The 17,809-nt window shown below is 58.6% G+C and overlaps 1 protein-coding gene across 3 annotated transcripts in view; it reads right to left on the bottom strand.

The window, feature by feature from the left end:
• PCDH1 (protocadherin 1) overlaps positions 1–17,809 on the bottom strand; it is an 89,064-nt gene that overhangs the window by 32,035 nt on the left and 39,220 nt on the right. For all 3 annotated transcript variants that reach the window (XR_008462646.1, XM_054168659.1, XM_054168660.1), the window contains exon 4: positions 14,136–14,355. Coding sequence is in view for 2 of the 3 variants with exons in the window: in XM_054168659.1 (XP_054024634.1) it covers positions 14,136–14,355 (220 nt within the window). In the remaining variant the exon portion in view is untranslated. The remainder of the gene's footprint in view (positions 1–14,135; positions 14,356–17,809) is intronic.

Genomic DNA, 17,809 nt, shown 5'->3' with positions numbered 1-17,809 from the left:
GATGTCCCCTCCCTGGAGGTGTTCCAGGCCAGGCTGGATGAGACCTTGAGCCACCTGGGCTGTTGGGAGGTGTCCCTGCCCATGGCAGGGGGTTGGAACTGGCTGATCTTGAAGGTCCCTTCCAACCCAACCCATTCTCTCCTCCTTTCCCTGGGACAGCAGAAGTCTCTTGGCATGTTCTTACTCAGAGTGCCTGGGTAAAAACTCCATGCTCCTGTCTGCTTCCAGGTAGCTCCCACAAGCCTCCAGGTTTGCTGTGGTGCTGGCCAAGCCCAGACAAGAGGGAAAAGTGGTCCCAGGCAGTAAGGTGAGTTTTGGGCTTCCTTTCATCATGTTCTCCAAGCCTGTGGTCTCTGCAGCATTGCCCAGGCAATCAGCACAGGGACAGCAAGGTCACCTCCCTGAGATGTGCCCTCCTGATAGAGCAGGGAGAGCACTCATAGAATCACAGGATGGTCTGGGTTGGAAGGGACCTCTAAAGCTCATCCAGTCCAACCCTCTGCACTCAGCAGGGGATCAGGTTGCCCAGAGCCCTGTCCAGCCTCACCTTGAATATCCCCAGGGATGAGGCCCCAGCCACCTCCCTGGGCAACCTGTTGCAGTGCTCCAGCACCCTCCTGGTGCAGAACTTGTTCCTCACATCCAATCTCCATCTGCTCTGCTCTAGTTTGAAGCCATTGTCCCTGGTGCTGTCCCTGCAGGCCTTTGGGAACAATCCCTCTGCAGCCTTCTTGTAGCCTTCTTCAGGTACTGGAAGCTGCCTGGAGCCTTCTCTTCTCCAGGCTGAACACCCCCAGCTCCCTCAGCCTGTCCCTGGAACAGAGCTGCTCCAACCCCCTGATGATTTTCATGGCCTCCTCTGCACCCTCTCCATCAGGTCCAGGTCCTTCCTGTGCTGAGGGCTCCAGAGCTGGGCACAGCCCTGCAGGTGAGATCTCGCTGCAGGCCTTTGCAGGCAGGTTGTGTTGGCCACATGAAAGAGGAGGCAGTAAGGAAAAGAAGAGAATTCCTCCCTCCAGTAGGTTGAGAGCAGGAAGAAAGTGAAGGACATGAAAGAAGGGAGCTGCCAGCCACTGATTGCCATCATCTTGCTGCAGTGGAAGATGCCACAGCCCAGCCCAGGACCACAAGGAATAGGGGGAAACTCAAGAAATCCAATCTGGAATGCAAGAGGCAAACACAGAGCCATTGGGACCTACATACTCCACACCAGAAGGCACCTTCCAACTGCAAAATGGAGCCCTGTGTGCCCCCTGGGCTGGGGCTCTCAATGCCTGCCCTGCTTGGGTGTTTTTGCTTAATCACATCAGCCTACCAAAGTTCAGGGTCAAAAAGGTAATCAGAAGCCAAGAGAGAGATTTGATTCCTTCAAATGACTTCTCTAGAGATTGTCCAGGATCTGCCAGGGTCCTTTGGAGGACCTGAGGCCAACCTTACATGCTCAACTCCCTCATAATCCTGAGAGACAAGAAAGGCACTGTCAGATAAATTATTAAAGCCATTTTGGATGGCATCTGAACCAGGCAGCAGCCTTCTTAGGAGGTCTTGAGAGGATTAAAGGCCCTTTCTGTGGCTGGTAGCAATGTCCTCAGCACTCAGGCTGGGCAAGCAAAACCAGCTGGACCCTGCTCACCCTGGGAATCCTCAGAGCACTTAGGGAAGGTGACCTGGTTGCTGGGGCACGTCACAGAACCACAGAATGCTCAGGGCTGGAAGGGACCTCAAGGCTCAGCCAGTCCCAACCCCCTGCCATGGGCAGGGACACCTCACACTGCAGCAGGTTGCTCACAGCCACATCCAGCCTGGCTGCAAACACCTCCAGGCAGGAGGCTGCCACCACCTCCCTGGGCAACCTGTGCCAGGCTCTCACCACCCTCATGGGGAACAACTTCTTCCTCACATCCAATCTCAATCTCCCCACTTCTACTTTTGCTCCATTCCCCCCAGCCCTATCCCTCCCTGACACCCTCCAAAGTCCCTCCCCAGCTTTCTTGGAGCCCCCTGCAGATCCTGCAAGGCCACAAGAAGGTCTCCCTGGAGCCGAGTTCTCCTCTCCAGCCTGCACAACCCCAACTCTCTCAGGCTGTCTCCAGAGCAGAGCAGCTCCAGCCCTCTGCTCATCCTCCTGGCCCTTCTCTGGACACCTTCCAGCCCCTCCAGACCCTTCCTGGCACAGAGGCTCCAGAGCTGGCCCCAGAGCTGCAGCTGTGGTCTCAGCAGAGTGGAGCAGAGGGGCAGAATCCCCTCCCTCCCCTGCTGGCCACACTTCTCTTGCTGCAGCCCAGGCTCTGCTTAGCTCTCTGGGCTGCAAGTGCTGACTGCTGGCTCCTGCTGAGCTTCTCCTGCCCCAGCACCCCCAAGGCCTTTCCTCCAGGGCTGCTCCTAAAGAACTTCTTCATGTCACAACTCCTCTGACCTGCCCTGCTCTTTCACAACAGAGGCTTTACCCAGGCCAAGGGTGCTGGAAAATATGGGAAAGGAGGGCCAGGGTGAGAAGAGGGTTGAAATTCCAGCCCAGACAGGGGTGGCATGTTGAAACCAAGGTGGTGTAATCCATGACCATTTGCAAGCTGTTGGATGTTTTCCCTAGTGATAAAGATCTTCTCCCACATCCTCTCTCCAGCAGCCATTAGAGAAGCAGGAGCTGGCTGTGGGGAGGAACCAACACTAAGGAGGCAGCAGAGGAGCTCTGTCTACCCTGGAGAAATGCAGATGCCTGCAGAGCTGCAGGGGACTGAGAAACCTCAATGTGATTTGTAGAAGCAGATGAGGTGCAGAAGGTGGTCACAGAGAGGGTGTCAGCCCCAGACAGGAGCAGGACCCTGGCAACTGCTTGGAAGGACTAAAGGTCTACAAGAAGTCCTTGCAGCCCTGATGTCAAGAGCAGGGTAGGGACTGCCCTGCTGGTGAGGTCACACCTTGAGGGCTGGGTTCAGTTTTGGGGCTCCTCACTCCCAGAAGGACATTGAGGAGCTGGGGCAGGGCCAGAGAAGGGCAACAAAGCTGGGGAAGGGTCTGGAGAACAGGGCTGGGGAGGAGCAGCTGAGGGAGCTGGGGGTGTTGAGCCTGGGGAAGAGGAGGCTGAGGGAGACCTCATTGCTCTCTGCAGCATCCTGAGAGGAGGCTGCAGTGAGCTGGGGGTTGGGCTCTGCTCCCTAGCATCAGGTGATGGAAGGAGAGGCAATGGCCTGAAATTGTGCTAGGGGAGGGTTAGCTTGGAGATGAGGGAAAATTGCTGCCAGAGTGGTCAGGGACTGGCACAGGCTGCCCAGGGAGGTGGTGGAGTCATCACCCCTGGAGGTGTTCAGGAACCCTGTGGCCATGGCACCTGGGGCCATGGCTCGGTGGCCATGGTGAGGTTGGGCTGCTGGTTGGACTGGATGCTCTCAGAGGCCTTTCCCAACCCAAACCTTCCTGTGATTCTCTGATGCTAGGTGTGTTAAAAAGGAAAGGGCTGCAGAGCAGATCAAACAGTCCCAGAGTGTCCCAGCTGGCCAGGAGCCTGAGCACCACTGCTCAGCTGTGTGCCCGGCCGGCTCTCAGGCAGCACAGGGACGACTGAGGCACAGCACCACCCAGGCCATCCGCCTTTATTCCATGGGCAGCAGCATTCCTCCTGCCCTCCCACGAGGTGGGAGATCTTACAGGCACCAGGAGATGCCTGTGCTGCAGACAAGCTTTCTGAGCTCAGCAGCCTGTGACCGGGAGCAGCCGAGGAGCCGGCTGGAATCCCCCATCCCGGAGCAGAGCCCAGGCAAAAGCATTCCTCGGCTCCTGCCACGAAGAGCAAACGCTGCAGGGCATGCCTGGGAGAAGAAAAAGATTCCACAGGCTGAACATGTGCCTGGAACAGCTTCTGCAAGACAAAAGGGACCTTTAAAGATAGTGCAAGAGAAGAAGAATGGGTTTGAAGATCCAGAGGCTTCAGTCTGCCAGCGGAGGGGACAGAAAAGCATTTTGTTTTTCTCCCCTCCGCTGCCTGCAAGGAGCTGAATAACAATGGCAGTGGCACCCTTAGAAGGGAGCTCCTGACCACACTGATGCTAAGCAGAAGGCAGGAGGGGGTGGTTGCCCACTCCTGGAAACCTGCCTCGTCACCCAGAGAGACCCTCGGGCTGGGAATCCTCTTCTGAGCCACCTGCTGTCTCCAGCTGATGGCAACACAGAATGTCTGGGGGGACCTCCAAAGCTCGCCCAGTCCAACCCCCTGCAGCCAGCAGGGACAGCTGCACCCACAGCAGGTTGCTCACAGCCCCAAACAACCTGGCCTGGGATGGTGCCAGGGATGGAGCAGCTCCAGTCTCTCTGGGCAGCCTGGGCCAGGCTCTCACTAGGATCAGTCAAACATTTCTCCCTTCTCTCCGCTCTGCATCTCCCTCTTGCAGTTCAAACCATCCCCCCTTGGCCTGGCACCACAGGCCCTGCTCACAACTCTGTCCCCAGCTTCCTTCTTGTCCCCTTCAAGCTCTGCAAGGCCACCAGAAGGTCTCCCTGGAGCCTTCTCTTCCCCAGGCTGCACAACCCCAACTCTCTCAGCCTGGCCTCACAGCAGAGTGCTTCCAGCCCTGCCAGCACTGCTGTGACCTCCTCTGGCCCTGCTCCACCAAGTCCCTGTCTGTGCTGAGCACTCCAGAGCTGCCCCAGCACTGCAGGGGAGGTCTCAGCAGAGCACAGCAGAGGGGCAGAATCCCCTCCCTGCCCCTGCTGCCCACCCTGCTGGGGATCAGCCCAGGACAGGCTGGGGCTGGGCTGGCAGCGCTCAGTGCCAGCTCCTGTCCAGCTTTGCAGCCACCAAAGTGCTGTAATGCTGCAAGGTGCCCAGGAGCAGCTCTGCCTGCATGGGAATGGGCACAGCTGCCTGCTGTTGAGATTGGAAAGACAAAGACCAGCAGCCACATTATCTCTGTACCTGGTGCTGCTGTGGATGCCACCAAGTGCTGCTGGAGCTATCACCTGCACGCATCCACACCACTAAAAGGGCTTTGATCATGCTGTGAAGCAGCAGAAGGCTTGAACTAGGATCAGAAGTGCAAAACAAAGGAGAGCAGGAGGCAAAAAAAGAAGCCCTCTCTGGGCTGCCTTTGCCAAAAGGCTGCACATAGATCCAAGCTGTGCCAGATGTTGCTGCTGCCCAGGAATGGGGCTGCAGGTCTGTGGTGGCGTCAGGAGCAGATGGCAGCGGCTGGGAGGAGCACAAGGGAGAGTGGGAGGAGAGGAAGAGAGCCCCAGCTGCCCAAACGGCTCAGCTGTCTCTCCCCACACTGCTTGACTCAGCTTTTGAGTGTCTCCAAGAGAACTTTCAGGGGTGACTTGCTTGTGTGTGACCCCCAAGAGCACACCCAGGGAGGGCTCTCCTAGAATGGATTCATAGACTCCTAGAATTGTCAGGGCTGGAAGGGACCTCAAGGCTCAGCCAGTCCCAACCCCCTGCCATGGGCCAGGGACACCTCACACTGCAGCAGGTTGCTCACAGCCACCTCCAGCCTGGCTGCAAACACCTCCAGGCAGGAGGCTGCCACCACCTCCCTGGGCAACCTGTGCCAGGCTCTCACCACCCTCATGGGGAACTACTTCTTTAGGAGAAGAAACTGGGAGCTAAGGCAACCCAAGCAGGATGTTAGTGTCAGCTTCTGAAAGTGGGGGCAGGGAGGCTTTCCCAGGCTCAGCAGGGACCTCACAGGCTGGCCACCACTGGCTACCTGCTGTCAGAATGGGACCTTTCCACAGGAGAGGTCAGGGACTGTCCCAGGCTGCCCAAGGAGGTGGTGGAGTCCCCATGCCTGGAGGTGTTCAAGAGCCCTGTGGCCATGGCACCTGGGGCCATGGTTTGGTGGCCACGGTGGGGTTGGGTTGAAAGTTGGACTGGATGAGCTCAGAGGCCTTGTAGAGAGCAGTGAGCTCTCCCCTCAGCCTCCTCTTCTCCAGACTAAACACCCCCAGCTCCCTCAGCTGCTCCTCCCCAGCCCTGCTCTATAGACCCTTCCCTGGCTGGGTTGCCCTTCCCTGGGGACACTCCAGCAACTCAGTGTCCTCAGACCTCATTGCTGTTGTTTAGTGGCACCCCTCCTGGCCATGCCCCTTGCCCAGTACTCTGAGGGAGGGGGTCCCCAGTCACCTTTGGGATGCTGGGTGCTGCATGGCATGGCTTGCTCCTTGCCTGGGAGAGGGTAGAGCGTGGCTTGCTGTGCCTCTGGGGCACCTGGGACATGAAGGTGTTGGGCAGAAGGTTGGACTTGGTGATCTGAGAGGTCTTTTCCAACCTTAACGGTAACAGGCTGCCCAGGGAGGTGGTGGAGTCACCACCCCTGGAGGTGTTCAAAGAATGAGTAGCTGCAGCACTTTGGGACAGGGGGGTGCTGGGTGGGAGGTTGGACTTGATCTGAGAGATCCTTACCAACCCCAGCGGTTCCATGAGCGCTCCTGCTCAGCCATGGTGAGATGCAGAAGTGGCAGGATGGAATTTGACAGCCTCAGACTGCACCAAGGAAGGTTTAGACTGGACATGAGGAGTGGCTGGCATTGGTCAGGCACTGGAAGAGGCTGCCCAAGGAGGTGGTGGAGTCACCACCCCTGGAGGTGTCTGAAAGTCATCCAGCTGTGGTGCCTGGGGATAGGGTTTAGGAGGGAACTTTGTAGAGTAGGCTTCATGGTTGGACTTGGTGACCCCAAGGGTCTTTACCTTGATGACCCCAAGGGTCTTTGCCAAGCTGAATGATTGATTCTGTGACCCTGGCTCTCCACTGCATCACTCTCCCACCCTTCCTTAGAACTAGAGGCCACCTGAGCTGCAAGGTGAAGCCCAGCAGTCAAACCCTGCAAAACACCATCTCAGTTCCTTGGCTCTGGCTGTGCTGAGGCAGGAGCCCATGAGAAGAAAGGCTGAGTTTGTTGTCAGAGCAGCCTGTGGCAAGGAGGTTTCACATCCAGCCCTGCCCCAGAGTCCCAGGGCCGCTCTGCTGGCGTCAGCAGCTGCCCCGAGGCGGCCGCGGCAGCCTGGGCTGCGCCGTCCAAGAGCAGCTGGAGCCCTGCCTCACGGCTCAGCGGCACTGGGATGCTGCAGTGGCTCTGGCCTTCTGCAAAAGAGCGGGCTGAGGAGCTGCCAGCCCAGCCAGGGGCTCACCCAGAGCGCCAGAAGCCATCCCAGGACTGTGGACGATCGTTTGTCCGGTTCATTCCCCAGCCGTGCTGGAGTCTCCTCCCTGGGAGGAGTCTCCTCCCTGAGGATCAGCTCCTTGCCAGCCGGGAAGCAGAGGCACAACGGCACTCAGGGCACTCAGGAGATGGTTGTCAGCCCCTTGTTCAGTGAGGGGTTGGGGTGGGATGCATCCAAAATTGACATGGGGTCCCCACATGAAACAGCAGGGCTAAAGCAGAGGGAACGTTTGCCCTTCTCCTCTGGGCTGAGGAACACAGCTCAGGAAGAGTTCATCAGCTCAGGGATGATCATAGGAAGGTTCTCCCCCTCTACTCTACCCTAGGGAGGCCACAGCTGCAGTACTGGGGCCAGTTCTGGGCTCCCCAGTTCAAGAGGGACAGGGAACTGCTGGAGAGAGCCCAGAGGAGGCTACAGAGATGCTGAGGGGCCTGGAGCAGCTCTGGGAGGAGCAAAGGCTGAGAGCCCTGGGGGTGCGGAGCCTGAAGAGCAGCCCCAGAGGGGAGCTGAGCAATGCTCAGCAAGAGAGAAAGGAGCTGTGGGGGGCAAGAGGCTGGGGCCAGACTCTGCTCAGTGGTGCCCAGGGACAGCACAAGGGGCAATGGGCACAGACTGGCAGCCAGGAGGTTCCATGTGAAGAGGAGGAGAAAGTTGTTTGGTGTGAGGGTGCTGGAGGCCTGGAGCAGGCTGCCCAGAGAGGTTGTGGAGTCTCCTTGTGTGGAGAGCTTCCAACCCCCCCTGGGCATTGTGCTGCTGGGCAAGCTGCTGTGGGTGCCCTGCTGGGGCAGGGGGCTTGGGCTGGATGAGCTCCAGAGATCCTTTCCCACCCCTCACCAATCAGTGATTCTGGGATCTCAGGCAGCTTTGTACCACAGAGAGAGAGAGTGCCCAGCCTCAGGTAAGGTATCCTACACTGCATGAAGCTGCTCCTACAACCTTCCTGAATCGTCCCCATGCCCAAAGGGAGCAGAGGAGGAGACTCGAGGAGAGGAGACTCAAGGAGAGGAAAGGGGAAGGGAAGGGAAGGGAAGGGAAGGGAAGGGAAGGGAAGGGAAGGGAAGGGAAGGGAAGGGAAGGGAAGGGAAGGGAAGGGAAGGGAAGGGAAGGGAAGGGAAGGGAAGGGAAGGGAAGGGAAGGGAAGGGAAGGGAAGGGAAGGGAAGGGAAGGGAAGGGAAGGGAAGGGAAGGGAAGGGAAGGGAAGGGAAGGGAAGGGAAGGGAAGGGAAGGGAAGGGAAGGGAAGGGAAGGGAAGGGAAGGGAAGGGAAGGGAAGGGAAGGGAAGGGAAGGGAAGGGAAGGGAAGGGAAGGGAAGGAAAGGGAAGGGAAGGAAAGGAAAGGAAAGGAAAGGAAAGGAAAGGAAAGGAAAGGAAAGGAAAGGAAAGGAAAGGAAAGGAAAGGAAAGGAAAGGAAAGGAAAGGAAAGGAAAGGAAAGGAAAGGAAAGGAAAGGAAAGGAAAGGAAAGGAAAGGAAAGGAAAGGAAAGGAAAGGAAAGGAAAGGAAAGGAAAGGAAAGGAAAGGAAAGGAAAGGAAAGGAAAGGAAAGGAAAGGAAAGGAAAGGAAAGGAAAGGCTCAGCCCCTGCAATACAGCATTTTACTGCAGTCTGCACAGCAAAAGAGAAAAAAAAAGGGTCCAAAAAAAAAAAAAGGAGGACACTGCTATGTGTGTTAATCAAGTGAGGAACCATCTACAAAGAGAAGGCATGGATCTGTCTTCCAGTTGAAGAGCTATAAATAGCCTTGCATACTTGCTTATCAGATTGGTTGGGCTGCAGGGATAATCTCCTGGAGAAAGCAATGGAAGGAAGCCCTCTCCTCCTCTTGGATATTTATAACCAGATGAAAGGCTGGGGAAATGCACAGCCTCCAGATAGGGTGCTGGGGGTTGAAAGGAGCCACTTTGTCTCTTGGCTTCAACAGAAGGTCAAGAATGGCCTTCAGTCTTCACAGCTTCACCAAGGAGGAAGAAAAAGAAACCCACCCACAAAATCTCAGCCCCAACTCTGGTGTCTTTGAGGGGGTGCTCAAGAAGCTGGAGAAATCCTGGGGAGATGGACTCCCAAAAGCTTGTGGTGGTTCCATTCATAGCTCTGGAGGATTTGAGGCAACCAAGACTGCTCTGGGCAAAGAAGGCTGAGAGATCTGATAGCATAGAAGCAGCAAATCACAGGGGCTGGAAGGGACCTTGAAAGATCATCCAGTCCAAGCCCCCTGCCAGAGCAGGGTCATAGAATGGTCCAGGCCAGAAGGGACCTCCAAAGCTCATCCAGTCCAATCCCCTCTCCACTCAGCAACCTGTTCCAGGGCTCCACCACCCTCCTGGTGCAGAACTTGTTCCTCACATCCAATCTCCATCTGCTCTGCTCTAGTTTGAAGCCATTGCCCCTGGTGCTGTCCCTGCAGGCCTTTGGGAACAGTCCCTCTGCAGCCTCTTTGTAGCCCCTACAGGTTCTGGAAGCTGCTCTGAGGTCTCCCTGGAGCCTTCTCTTCTCCAGGCTGAACACCCCCAGCCTGGCCCATAGCAGAGCTGCTCCAACCCCCTGATCATTGTCATGGCCTCCTCTGCACCCTCTCCACCAGCTCCAGGTCCTTCCTGTGCTGAGGGCTCCAGAGCTGGATGCAGTGCCCCAGGTGAGGTCTCCCCAGAGCAGAGCCAAGTGTCAGAATCCCCTCTCTGGCTCTGCTGGCAGCACTGCTTTGGATGCAGCCCAGGCTGTGATTTGCCTCCTGTGCTGCAAGCTCCCACTGCCTGCTCCTGCCCAGCTTCTCCCCCACCAGCACCCCCAAGTCCTTTTCCTGGGGGGCTGCTTTCTCTCCCTTCCTTCCCCAGCCTGTACTGACAGTGAGGATTGTTCTGGCCCAGCTGCAGGACCCTGCACTTGCTCTTGCTGAGCCTCATGAGGCTCACCTGGGCACCACCTCTCCAGCCTGTCCAGGTCCCTCTGGGGTGCCAGCAGCACCACTCAGCTGGGTGCCATCTGCACACTTACTGATCACCCAGAGCAGGTCACACAGGAACACATCCAGGCGTGCTTTGAATGTCTCCAGAGAAGGAGACTCCACAAGCTCCCTGGGAAGCCTGCCCCAGGGCTCTGTCACCCTCACAGTGAAAAATGGAATGGGTTGGAAGGGACCTCCAAAAGTCATCGAGCCCAACGCCCCTGCAGGCAGCAGGGCACATCCTGGGCAGGAGGGCTGTGGGAATCACAGCCCTGATGAACTGATGCAGCAAGAGCAGTGTCTCCTGACCTGGCCTGGTGCCAGGGTGCCCTCAGCAGATCATGACCCTGACCCCAGCCCCTCAAGTTCATTGAACTGCCTTGGCCAGATTATCTGCAGAGCCCCAGGACCAAGCAGGGGCAGCGTGGGTGGATTGCCCAGCACCTTGGCCTGCCGTGGCCTCTGCTCTGAACCTGCTTCATGCAGCTCAGGAGGGTTACTGGAGGCACTGGAGCCTGACTTCCCAAGCCTTGCCACGTGAAGGGAGCCAAGGCAGGCCAGGCTGTGGGGCAGTGAGCAGAGCATGGCCTTGCTTATCCCCTGGGAGCCTCCTCACAGCTCTGTGTCAGCCCTGGGTTTGCTCATGGATGGGTTGTGTGGTGTCCCCCTGCTGCCTCCTTCATAGGGCAGGTTGGGTTTGGTGATGGCTGTGGGCACAGAGCCATGCCTGGAAGAGCCACTGCTCTGGGTGATGTCCTCTAACCTTCCATCTCCACTGGGCAGACAGTGGACATGCCAAGGACTGCAGGCAGCCCTCTCTGCCCTCCATCTCCTGCTGCAGACCCCCTCCCCCCAGGTCCTCCTCTTTCTGCTTTTAGCTCAGCTTCTCCCTCATCATGGCCTTGTCCCCTTCAGGCCACTACATTTTCCTTTCCCAGGCCCATCACCACCCCTGCCCCACTACATCTCCTTGCCCACATGCCCTTGAAGCCCCTCTTGCAGGCACAAGCCGGTACCCAAGGGCACTTGGGAAGCCTGGCACCGTCACCCCGCCGCCAGCACCGCAGGAACCTCTCCATGCGGCTCTTCCCAGAGCAGTGGCTGGTGGTACTTTGGGGAAGAAAAGTGACACTCCTAGACAGCAAAGTGCCTCCCACTGCAAGAGGAACAAATGGTGTTGGGCACCCTGCCAGACCTGGCACCACCATTACCTTGCTTCAGTGATTGGAGCATAGCGAACTCCAGCGTTACTCCAGGGACTAACCTGGGAAGAAGGAAGGGAGCTTCCACCACACCCCCAAGACCAGCAGATCCCCTGGTGCTCCTCAGCAGGTTTGCAGCTCCCTAGACCAGTTGAACACACCCTCAAGCCGTTTTCACACCGCTTACAGACCTGTCCCAAAGCCCAGGATGCTCCCAGGAGCAGGAGGGGACCTTCAGGAGACCCCCTTGCACCTCCTCTTTATCCCTCCTCCCAAGAGATCCCTCTGAGCTTGCCAGCTCCACCACAACCCCCCCCCTCAGCACAAGAGCACAAAGAGGACAGCAGGTACAGGAAAGTAGATGTTATGTGCACAGCCAGAGCCAAGTCCAAGGAAGCAACTGAAGCTGACCAGAGGAGAGAGCTCGGGGAGTGGGCTCGCTGAGGGGAGCCAGGCAGGCAGCACAGAGGCAGCACGAGGAGCACAACTGGGGCTGAAGCTGTGCCAGGGCAGGGGGGAGCCAGCTCTCCTGTGGGGAGATTGCAGACCCCTCTGGTGGGCTCTCAGGTAAAGGTGGACCCGAGCAGGAGGTGTCCAGGAGAGCCCAATGGAGGCAGGACAATGGCTCCTGGGTTGGCCAGCACCACGCTCTTTGATCCTCCACTCCCCCCGTCTCCCACCCCGCTCTGTGCCCCTGAGCCTGCTCCACCCCTCTGCTCCCCAGGGCACTCCCACTCCTCTGACACCCACCACAGCATGAAGAGCTGCAGCACAGCCCCACCACCCCTACAGCCCTGCCATGAGGGCAGGCAGGCACCTGGGACCACCTGGCTGCAGCACACAACTCACCGCTGGCTGGGCTACGACCCAGCTCTGCATGCCCCCTGTGCTGCCATCTTGGACCATGCTGTTGGGGCCCTTGTCTGCACCATCCCAACCCCATCTGCCTCCTTCCACACCTATCTGCCTCCTGCCATACCTATCTACCTCCTACCACCCCCATTTGCTTCCTACCAACCCCAACTGCCTCCTACCAACCCCATCTGCCTCCTACCAACCCCATCTGCCTCCTACCATACCTATCTCCTACCAAACCCATCTGCCTCCTACCAACCCCATCCATCTCCTACCAACCCCATCCATCTCCTACCAAGCCCATCTACCTCCTACCAACCCCATCTATCCCCTACCAAGCCAGTCTGCCTCCTACTAAACCTATCTGCCTCCTACCAACCCCATCTGCCTCCTACCAACCCCATCTACCTCCTACCAACCCCATCTGCCTCCTACCAACCCCATCTACCTCCTACCAACCCCATCTGCCTCCTACCAACCCCATCTGCCTCCTACCAACCCCATCTGCCTCCTACCATACCCATCTGCCTCCTACCATACCCATCTACCTCCTACCAAGCCCATCTACCTCCTACCAACACCATCTGCCTCCTACCAACCCCATCTGCCTCCTACCATACCCATCTACCTCCTACCATACCCATCTACCTCCTACCAAGCCCATCTACCTCCTACCAACACCATCTGCCTCCTACCAACCCCATCTTCTTCTTACCAACACCATCTACCTCCTACCAAACCCATCTGCCTCCTACCAAGCCCATCTACCTCCTACCAAGCCAATCTGCCTCCTACTAAACCTATCTGCCTCCTACCAACTCCATCTACCTCTTACCACCCTCATCTGCCTCTCACCCAACCCCATCTGCCTCCTACCAACCCCATCTGCCTCCTACCATACCTATCTGCCTCCTACCAACCCCATCTGCCTCCTACCAACCCCATCTGCCTCCTACCAACCCCATCTGCCTCCTACCATACCTATGTGCCTCCTACCAACCCCATCTGCCTCCTACCAACCCCATCTGCCTCCTACCATACCTATCTGCCTCCTACCAACCCCATCTGCCTCCTACCAACCCCATCTGCCTCCTACCATACCTATCTGCCTCCTACCAACCCCATCTACCTCCTACCAACCCCATTTGCCTCCTACCAACCCCTTCTATCTCCTATCAACACCATCTGCCTCCTACCAACCCCATCTGCCTCCTACCATACCTATGTGCCTCCTACCAACCCCATCTGCCTCCTACCAACCCCATCTGCCTCCTACCATACCTATCTGCCTCCTACCAACCCCATCTGCCTCCTACCAACCCCATCTGCCTCCTACCAACCCCATCTGCCTCCTACCATACCTATGTGCCTCCTACCAACCCCATCTGCCTCCTACCAACCCCATCTGCCTCCTACCATACCTATCTGCCTCCTACCAACCCCATCTGCCTCCTACCAACCCCATCTGCCTCCTACCAACCCCATCTGCCTCCTACCAACCCCATCTGCCTCCTACCAACCCCATCTGCCTCCTACCATACCTATCTGCCTCCTACCAACCCCATCTACCTCCTACCAACCCCATTTGCCTCCTACCAACCCCTTCTATCTCCTATCAACACCATCTGCCCCCTACCAACCCCATCTGCCCCCTACCAACCCCATCTTCCTCCTACCAACCCCATCTCCCCCTCATTTCTTCCCACCCCCACATTTCCTATCCTCCCCCACACCTCCTCTCCCTCCCCCACCTCTCCCCTCCCCACCACAGCCTCACTCCTCTCTTGCTTTGAGCCTCACCTCTTTTCCAGCCCCCCAACCCCACCGGGCTTGAGCGCGTCCCAGCCGAGCCCCTCGCCCGCGCCGGGGGAGGAGAGGCACCGAGGGGGAGGAGCCTGGGGCAGGCTGCGGGGGGGGGGGAGGGGGAGAGGGGGAGGATCCCTGAGGAGGGGGGGGTTGGGGGCAGGCAGTGGTGGGGCAGGCTCCTACCATTCTCAGGGTGCTCCATCTCCCCGATGCTGCCGTCGGGGGTGGTGCGCTCGTAGTGGTCCTCGGGCAGGGCCAGCGGCCCGATGCGGGGCCCCGACGAGGACTTGCTGCTGGGGGTCTCGGATTCCTCCAGCCCACTGTCGTAGTAGCTGTGCTGGGAAGGGTCCTGCAGGTCCTGAGCCTGGCTGGCTGCAGAGAATGTCACTCGGCGATGAGGTAACTGGGAGGGAACACAAGAGAAGAGCGGAGCTGCGGCGTCACCCGGGCCAGCGGGGCAGGCAGGGCGGCGGCGGGGCGGGGGGCGCCAAGCCCCGGCCCCCAGAGATGGGCACGGGGCTCCTGCACAGCCCTGCCAGCACCACCAGCCTCACTGGCACCCAGAGCATCCCAGCAGGCACCACCTGTGACCCACAGCCTCACTGGCACCCAGAGCATCCAGCAGGCACCACCCGTGACCCACAGCCTCACTGGCACCCAGAGCATCCAGCAGGCACCACCCGTGACCCACAGCCTCACTGGCACCCAGAGCATCCCAGCAGGCACCAGCCCTGTGACCCACAGCCTCACTGGCACCCAGAGCATCCCAGCAGGCACCACCTGTGACCCACAGCCTCACTGGCACCCAGAGCATCCAGCAGGCACCACCCGTGACCCACAGCCTCACTGGCACCCAGAGCATCCAGCAGGCACCAGCCCTGTGACCCACAGCCTCACTGGCACCCAGAGCATCCCAGCAGGCACCAGCCCTGTGACCCACAGCCTCACTGGCACCCAGAGCATCCAGCTGGCACCAGCCCTGTGACCCACAGCCTCACTGGCACCCAGAGCATCCCAGCAGGCACCACCTGTGACCCACAGCCTCACTGGCACCCAGAGCATCCAGCAGGCACCACCCGTGACCCACAGCCTCACTGGCACCCAGAGCATGCAGCAGGCACCAGCCCTGTGACCCACAGCCTCACTGGCACCCAGAGCATCCAGCAGGCACCACCTGTGACCCACAGCCTCACTGGCACCCAGAGCATCCAGCAGGCACCAGCCCTGTGACCCACAGCCTCACTGGCACCCAGAGCATCCAGCAGGCACCAGCCCTGTGACCCACAGCCTCACTGGCACCCAGAGCATCCCAGCAGGCACCACCTGTGACCCACAGCCTCACTGGCACCCAGAGCATCCAGCAGGCACCACCTGTGACCCACAGCCTCACTGGCACCCAGAGCATCCCAGCAGGCACCATCCCATGGTGAGGAGCACACCTTGGACAGGACCTGCACTCCCCTGCCCCAGTAGCTCACTCCACAGCTTGTTCTCCTGCCCCTTTTTTCCACACAGAGATGGCCCTGGGCAGATGCCTTTGGCCCCACCAGGCAGGCTGCAGAGCTCCCTCCTGAGCCCAGCATCCTGGATCATTGCCTCCAGCCTTCCCTTTGCCCCCTTGGTGCACTCAGAGACCAAAGCTCAGACCCCTACCCAGCCAAGCCGACTCCAGAGCCTCTCTAATGAGATCCTTGCCCAGCACAGACATCAACACAGAAGTGTCAGGGCTGGAAGGGACCTCAAGGCTCAGCCAGTGCCAACCCCCTGCCATGGGCAGGGACACCTCACACTGCAGCAGGTTGCTCACAGCCACATCCAGCCTGGCTGCAAACACCTCCAGGCAGGAGGCTGCCACCACCTCCCTGGGCAACCTGTGCCAGGCTCTCACCACCCTCATGGGGAACAACTTCTTCCTCACATCCAATCTCAATCTCCCCACTTCTACTTTTGCTCCATCCCCCCCAGCCCTATCCCTCCCTGACACCCTCCAAAGTCCCTCCCCAGCTTTCTTGGAGCCCCCTGCAGATCCTGCAAGGCCACAAGAAGGTCTCCCTGGAGCCTTCTCCTCTCATCCCTCACCTTCCAGCCTCTGGCCTGCCACCATCTCTCATCCTGAGAGGTTCTGAACCATCGAGGGTCACCCTGGCTTCTTTTGTCTGCTCGTTAAAGGCTTTCAAAGACCCTGCTTCACACTTTCTCTCCCCAGCCTCAGCCTCCAGCTCGGGAGGAGCTCCCTGCCAACAGCCATTAAAGCTCCATCATTATCCTCTTCCCAATCCTGCCAGGAAAATCCTTCTTTGTGGTGATTACCGAGGAGTGGCTGAGGGGGAGCAGGAAGTTCAGAGGGCAAAAGCAGGCTGATGAGGGCAGAGAACTCAAACGCAGACGCCACGGGGAGACCAAAAGACACCGAAATCACCCACGGAGGGAGGGAGGAAGGAGCTGGCTGATGGGGAGGGGGAAAGCAGGAGAGGGACAGAGGAACCAACACACCACTGAGGTTGAGCCCTAGGGGGGGGGGGGGGGGGGCGGTGCGGTGCTGATGTCTTTACTACCAACGGGTGGCAATCAGGCATCCCACAAGGCCACCAGCACCACTGAGGGACAGGAAAGAACTGGGAGGGAACACACAAGTCGCATTTAGATGAGCTGCCTGCTTTTAGGTTGGTTGGACCTGATTAAATTCACCCCAGGTGCTGCCAGACCTGATGTAAGGAACTTCAGAGCTGGGGGGGGGGGGTATGATCAATTTTGGGGGGTTCTGAGGCTCCCCTCCCTTTCCCTTTCCCTTTCCCTTTCCCCTCCCCTCTCCCTTTCCCCTCTCCCTCTCCTCTCCTCTCCTCTCCTCTCCTCTCCTCTCCTCTCCTCTCCTCTCCTCTCCTCTCCTCTCCTCTCCTCTCCTCTCCTCTCCTCTCCTCTCCTCTCCTCTCCTCTCCTCTCCCTCTCCTCTCCCTCTCCTCAGGGAGCTTGCAGAAGACTGGAAGTGAGCTAAAATAGTGAGCCTTGGCAGTGGGGTTGGACTCAGTGGACTCCAAAGGTCCCTTTTCCCAGCCCTACCATTCTGTGATTCTGTGCAGAGGGGGAAGGAATTTTGCAGCTTCCATCTGTGGAAACAGGGAATTGGGAAGCTTCCAGAGCTATAGAATGAGAGGGGTTGGAAGGGACCTTTGGAGATCATCCAGTCCAACCCCCTGCCAGAGCAGAGCAGGGTCACCCAGGGCAGGTCACCCAGGAACACATCCAGGCAGGTCATGACTGTCTCCAGAGCAGGAGACTCCACAACCTCTCTGGGCAGCTGCTCCAGGGCTCTGGCACCCTCACAGGGACAAAGTTTCTCCTTCTGTTCCCTCCTCTGCTCCAGCTTGCCCCCAGTGCCCCTTGTGCTGTCCTTGGACATCCCTGACACTGCCCTGCACATCTTTATCCCCAGCAACGAGGGTAGCCCTCAGGCTCCTCTGCTCCAAGCTCCAAGCCCCAGCTCCCTCAGCCTGGCCTCACAGGGAGATGTTCCACTGCCTGCAGCAGCTCTGTGCCTCTGGGCTGGACTCTCTCAAGCAGTTCCCTGAGGTCATTCCTGAACTGAGGGGCCCAGAAACGGACACAATATTCCAGATGTGGCCTCAGCAGGGCAGAGTAGAGGGGGAGGAGAACTCCTCCTGACCTACCTGCACCACAGCCCTTCTAGCCTACCCCAGGATGCCACTGGCCTTCTGGGCCACCAGGGCACTTTGCCAGCTCAGGGGCATCCTGTTGTCCGCCAAGGGGTGGACCTGGGGGTCCCATTCTCCAACAGGCCATTCCCCCACCTACAGCTCAGGGAGTCCAAAGCAGGATGCCCTTCGAGCAGGTCACAGAGG

This window comes from Dryobates pubescens, chromosome 16 (genome assembly GCF_014839835.1).
Source record: "Dryobates pubescens isolate bDryPub1 chromosome 16, bDryPub1.pri, whole genome shotgun sequence".
In the NCBI taxonomy this organism is placed as follows: domain Eukaryota; kingdom Metazoa; phylum Chordata; class Aves; order Piciformes; family Picidae; genus Dryobates; species Dryobates pubescens.
This window is presented reverse-complemented; position numbering and strand designations above follow the sequence as displayed.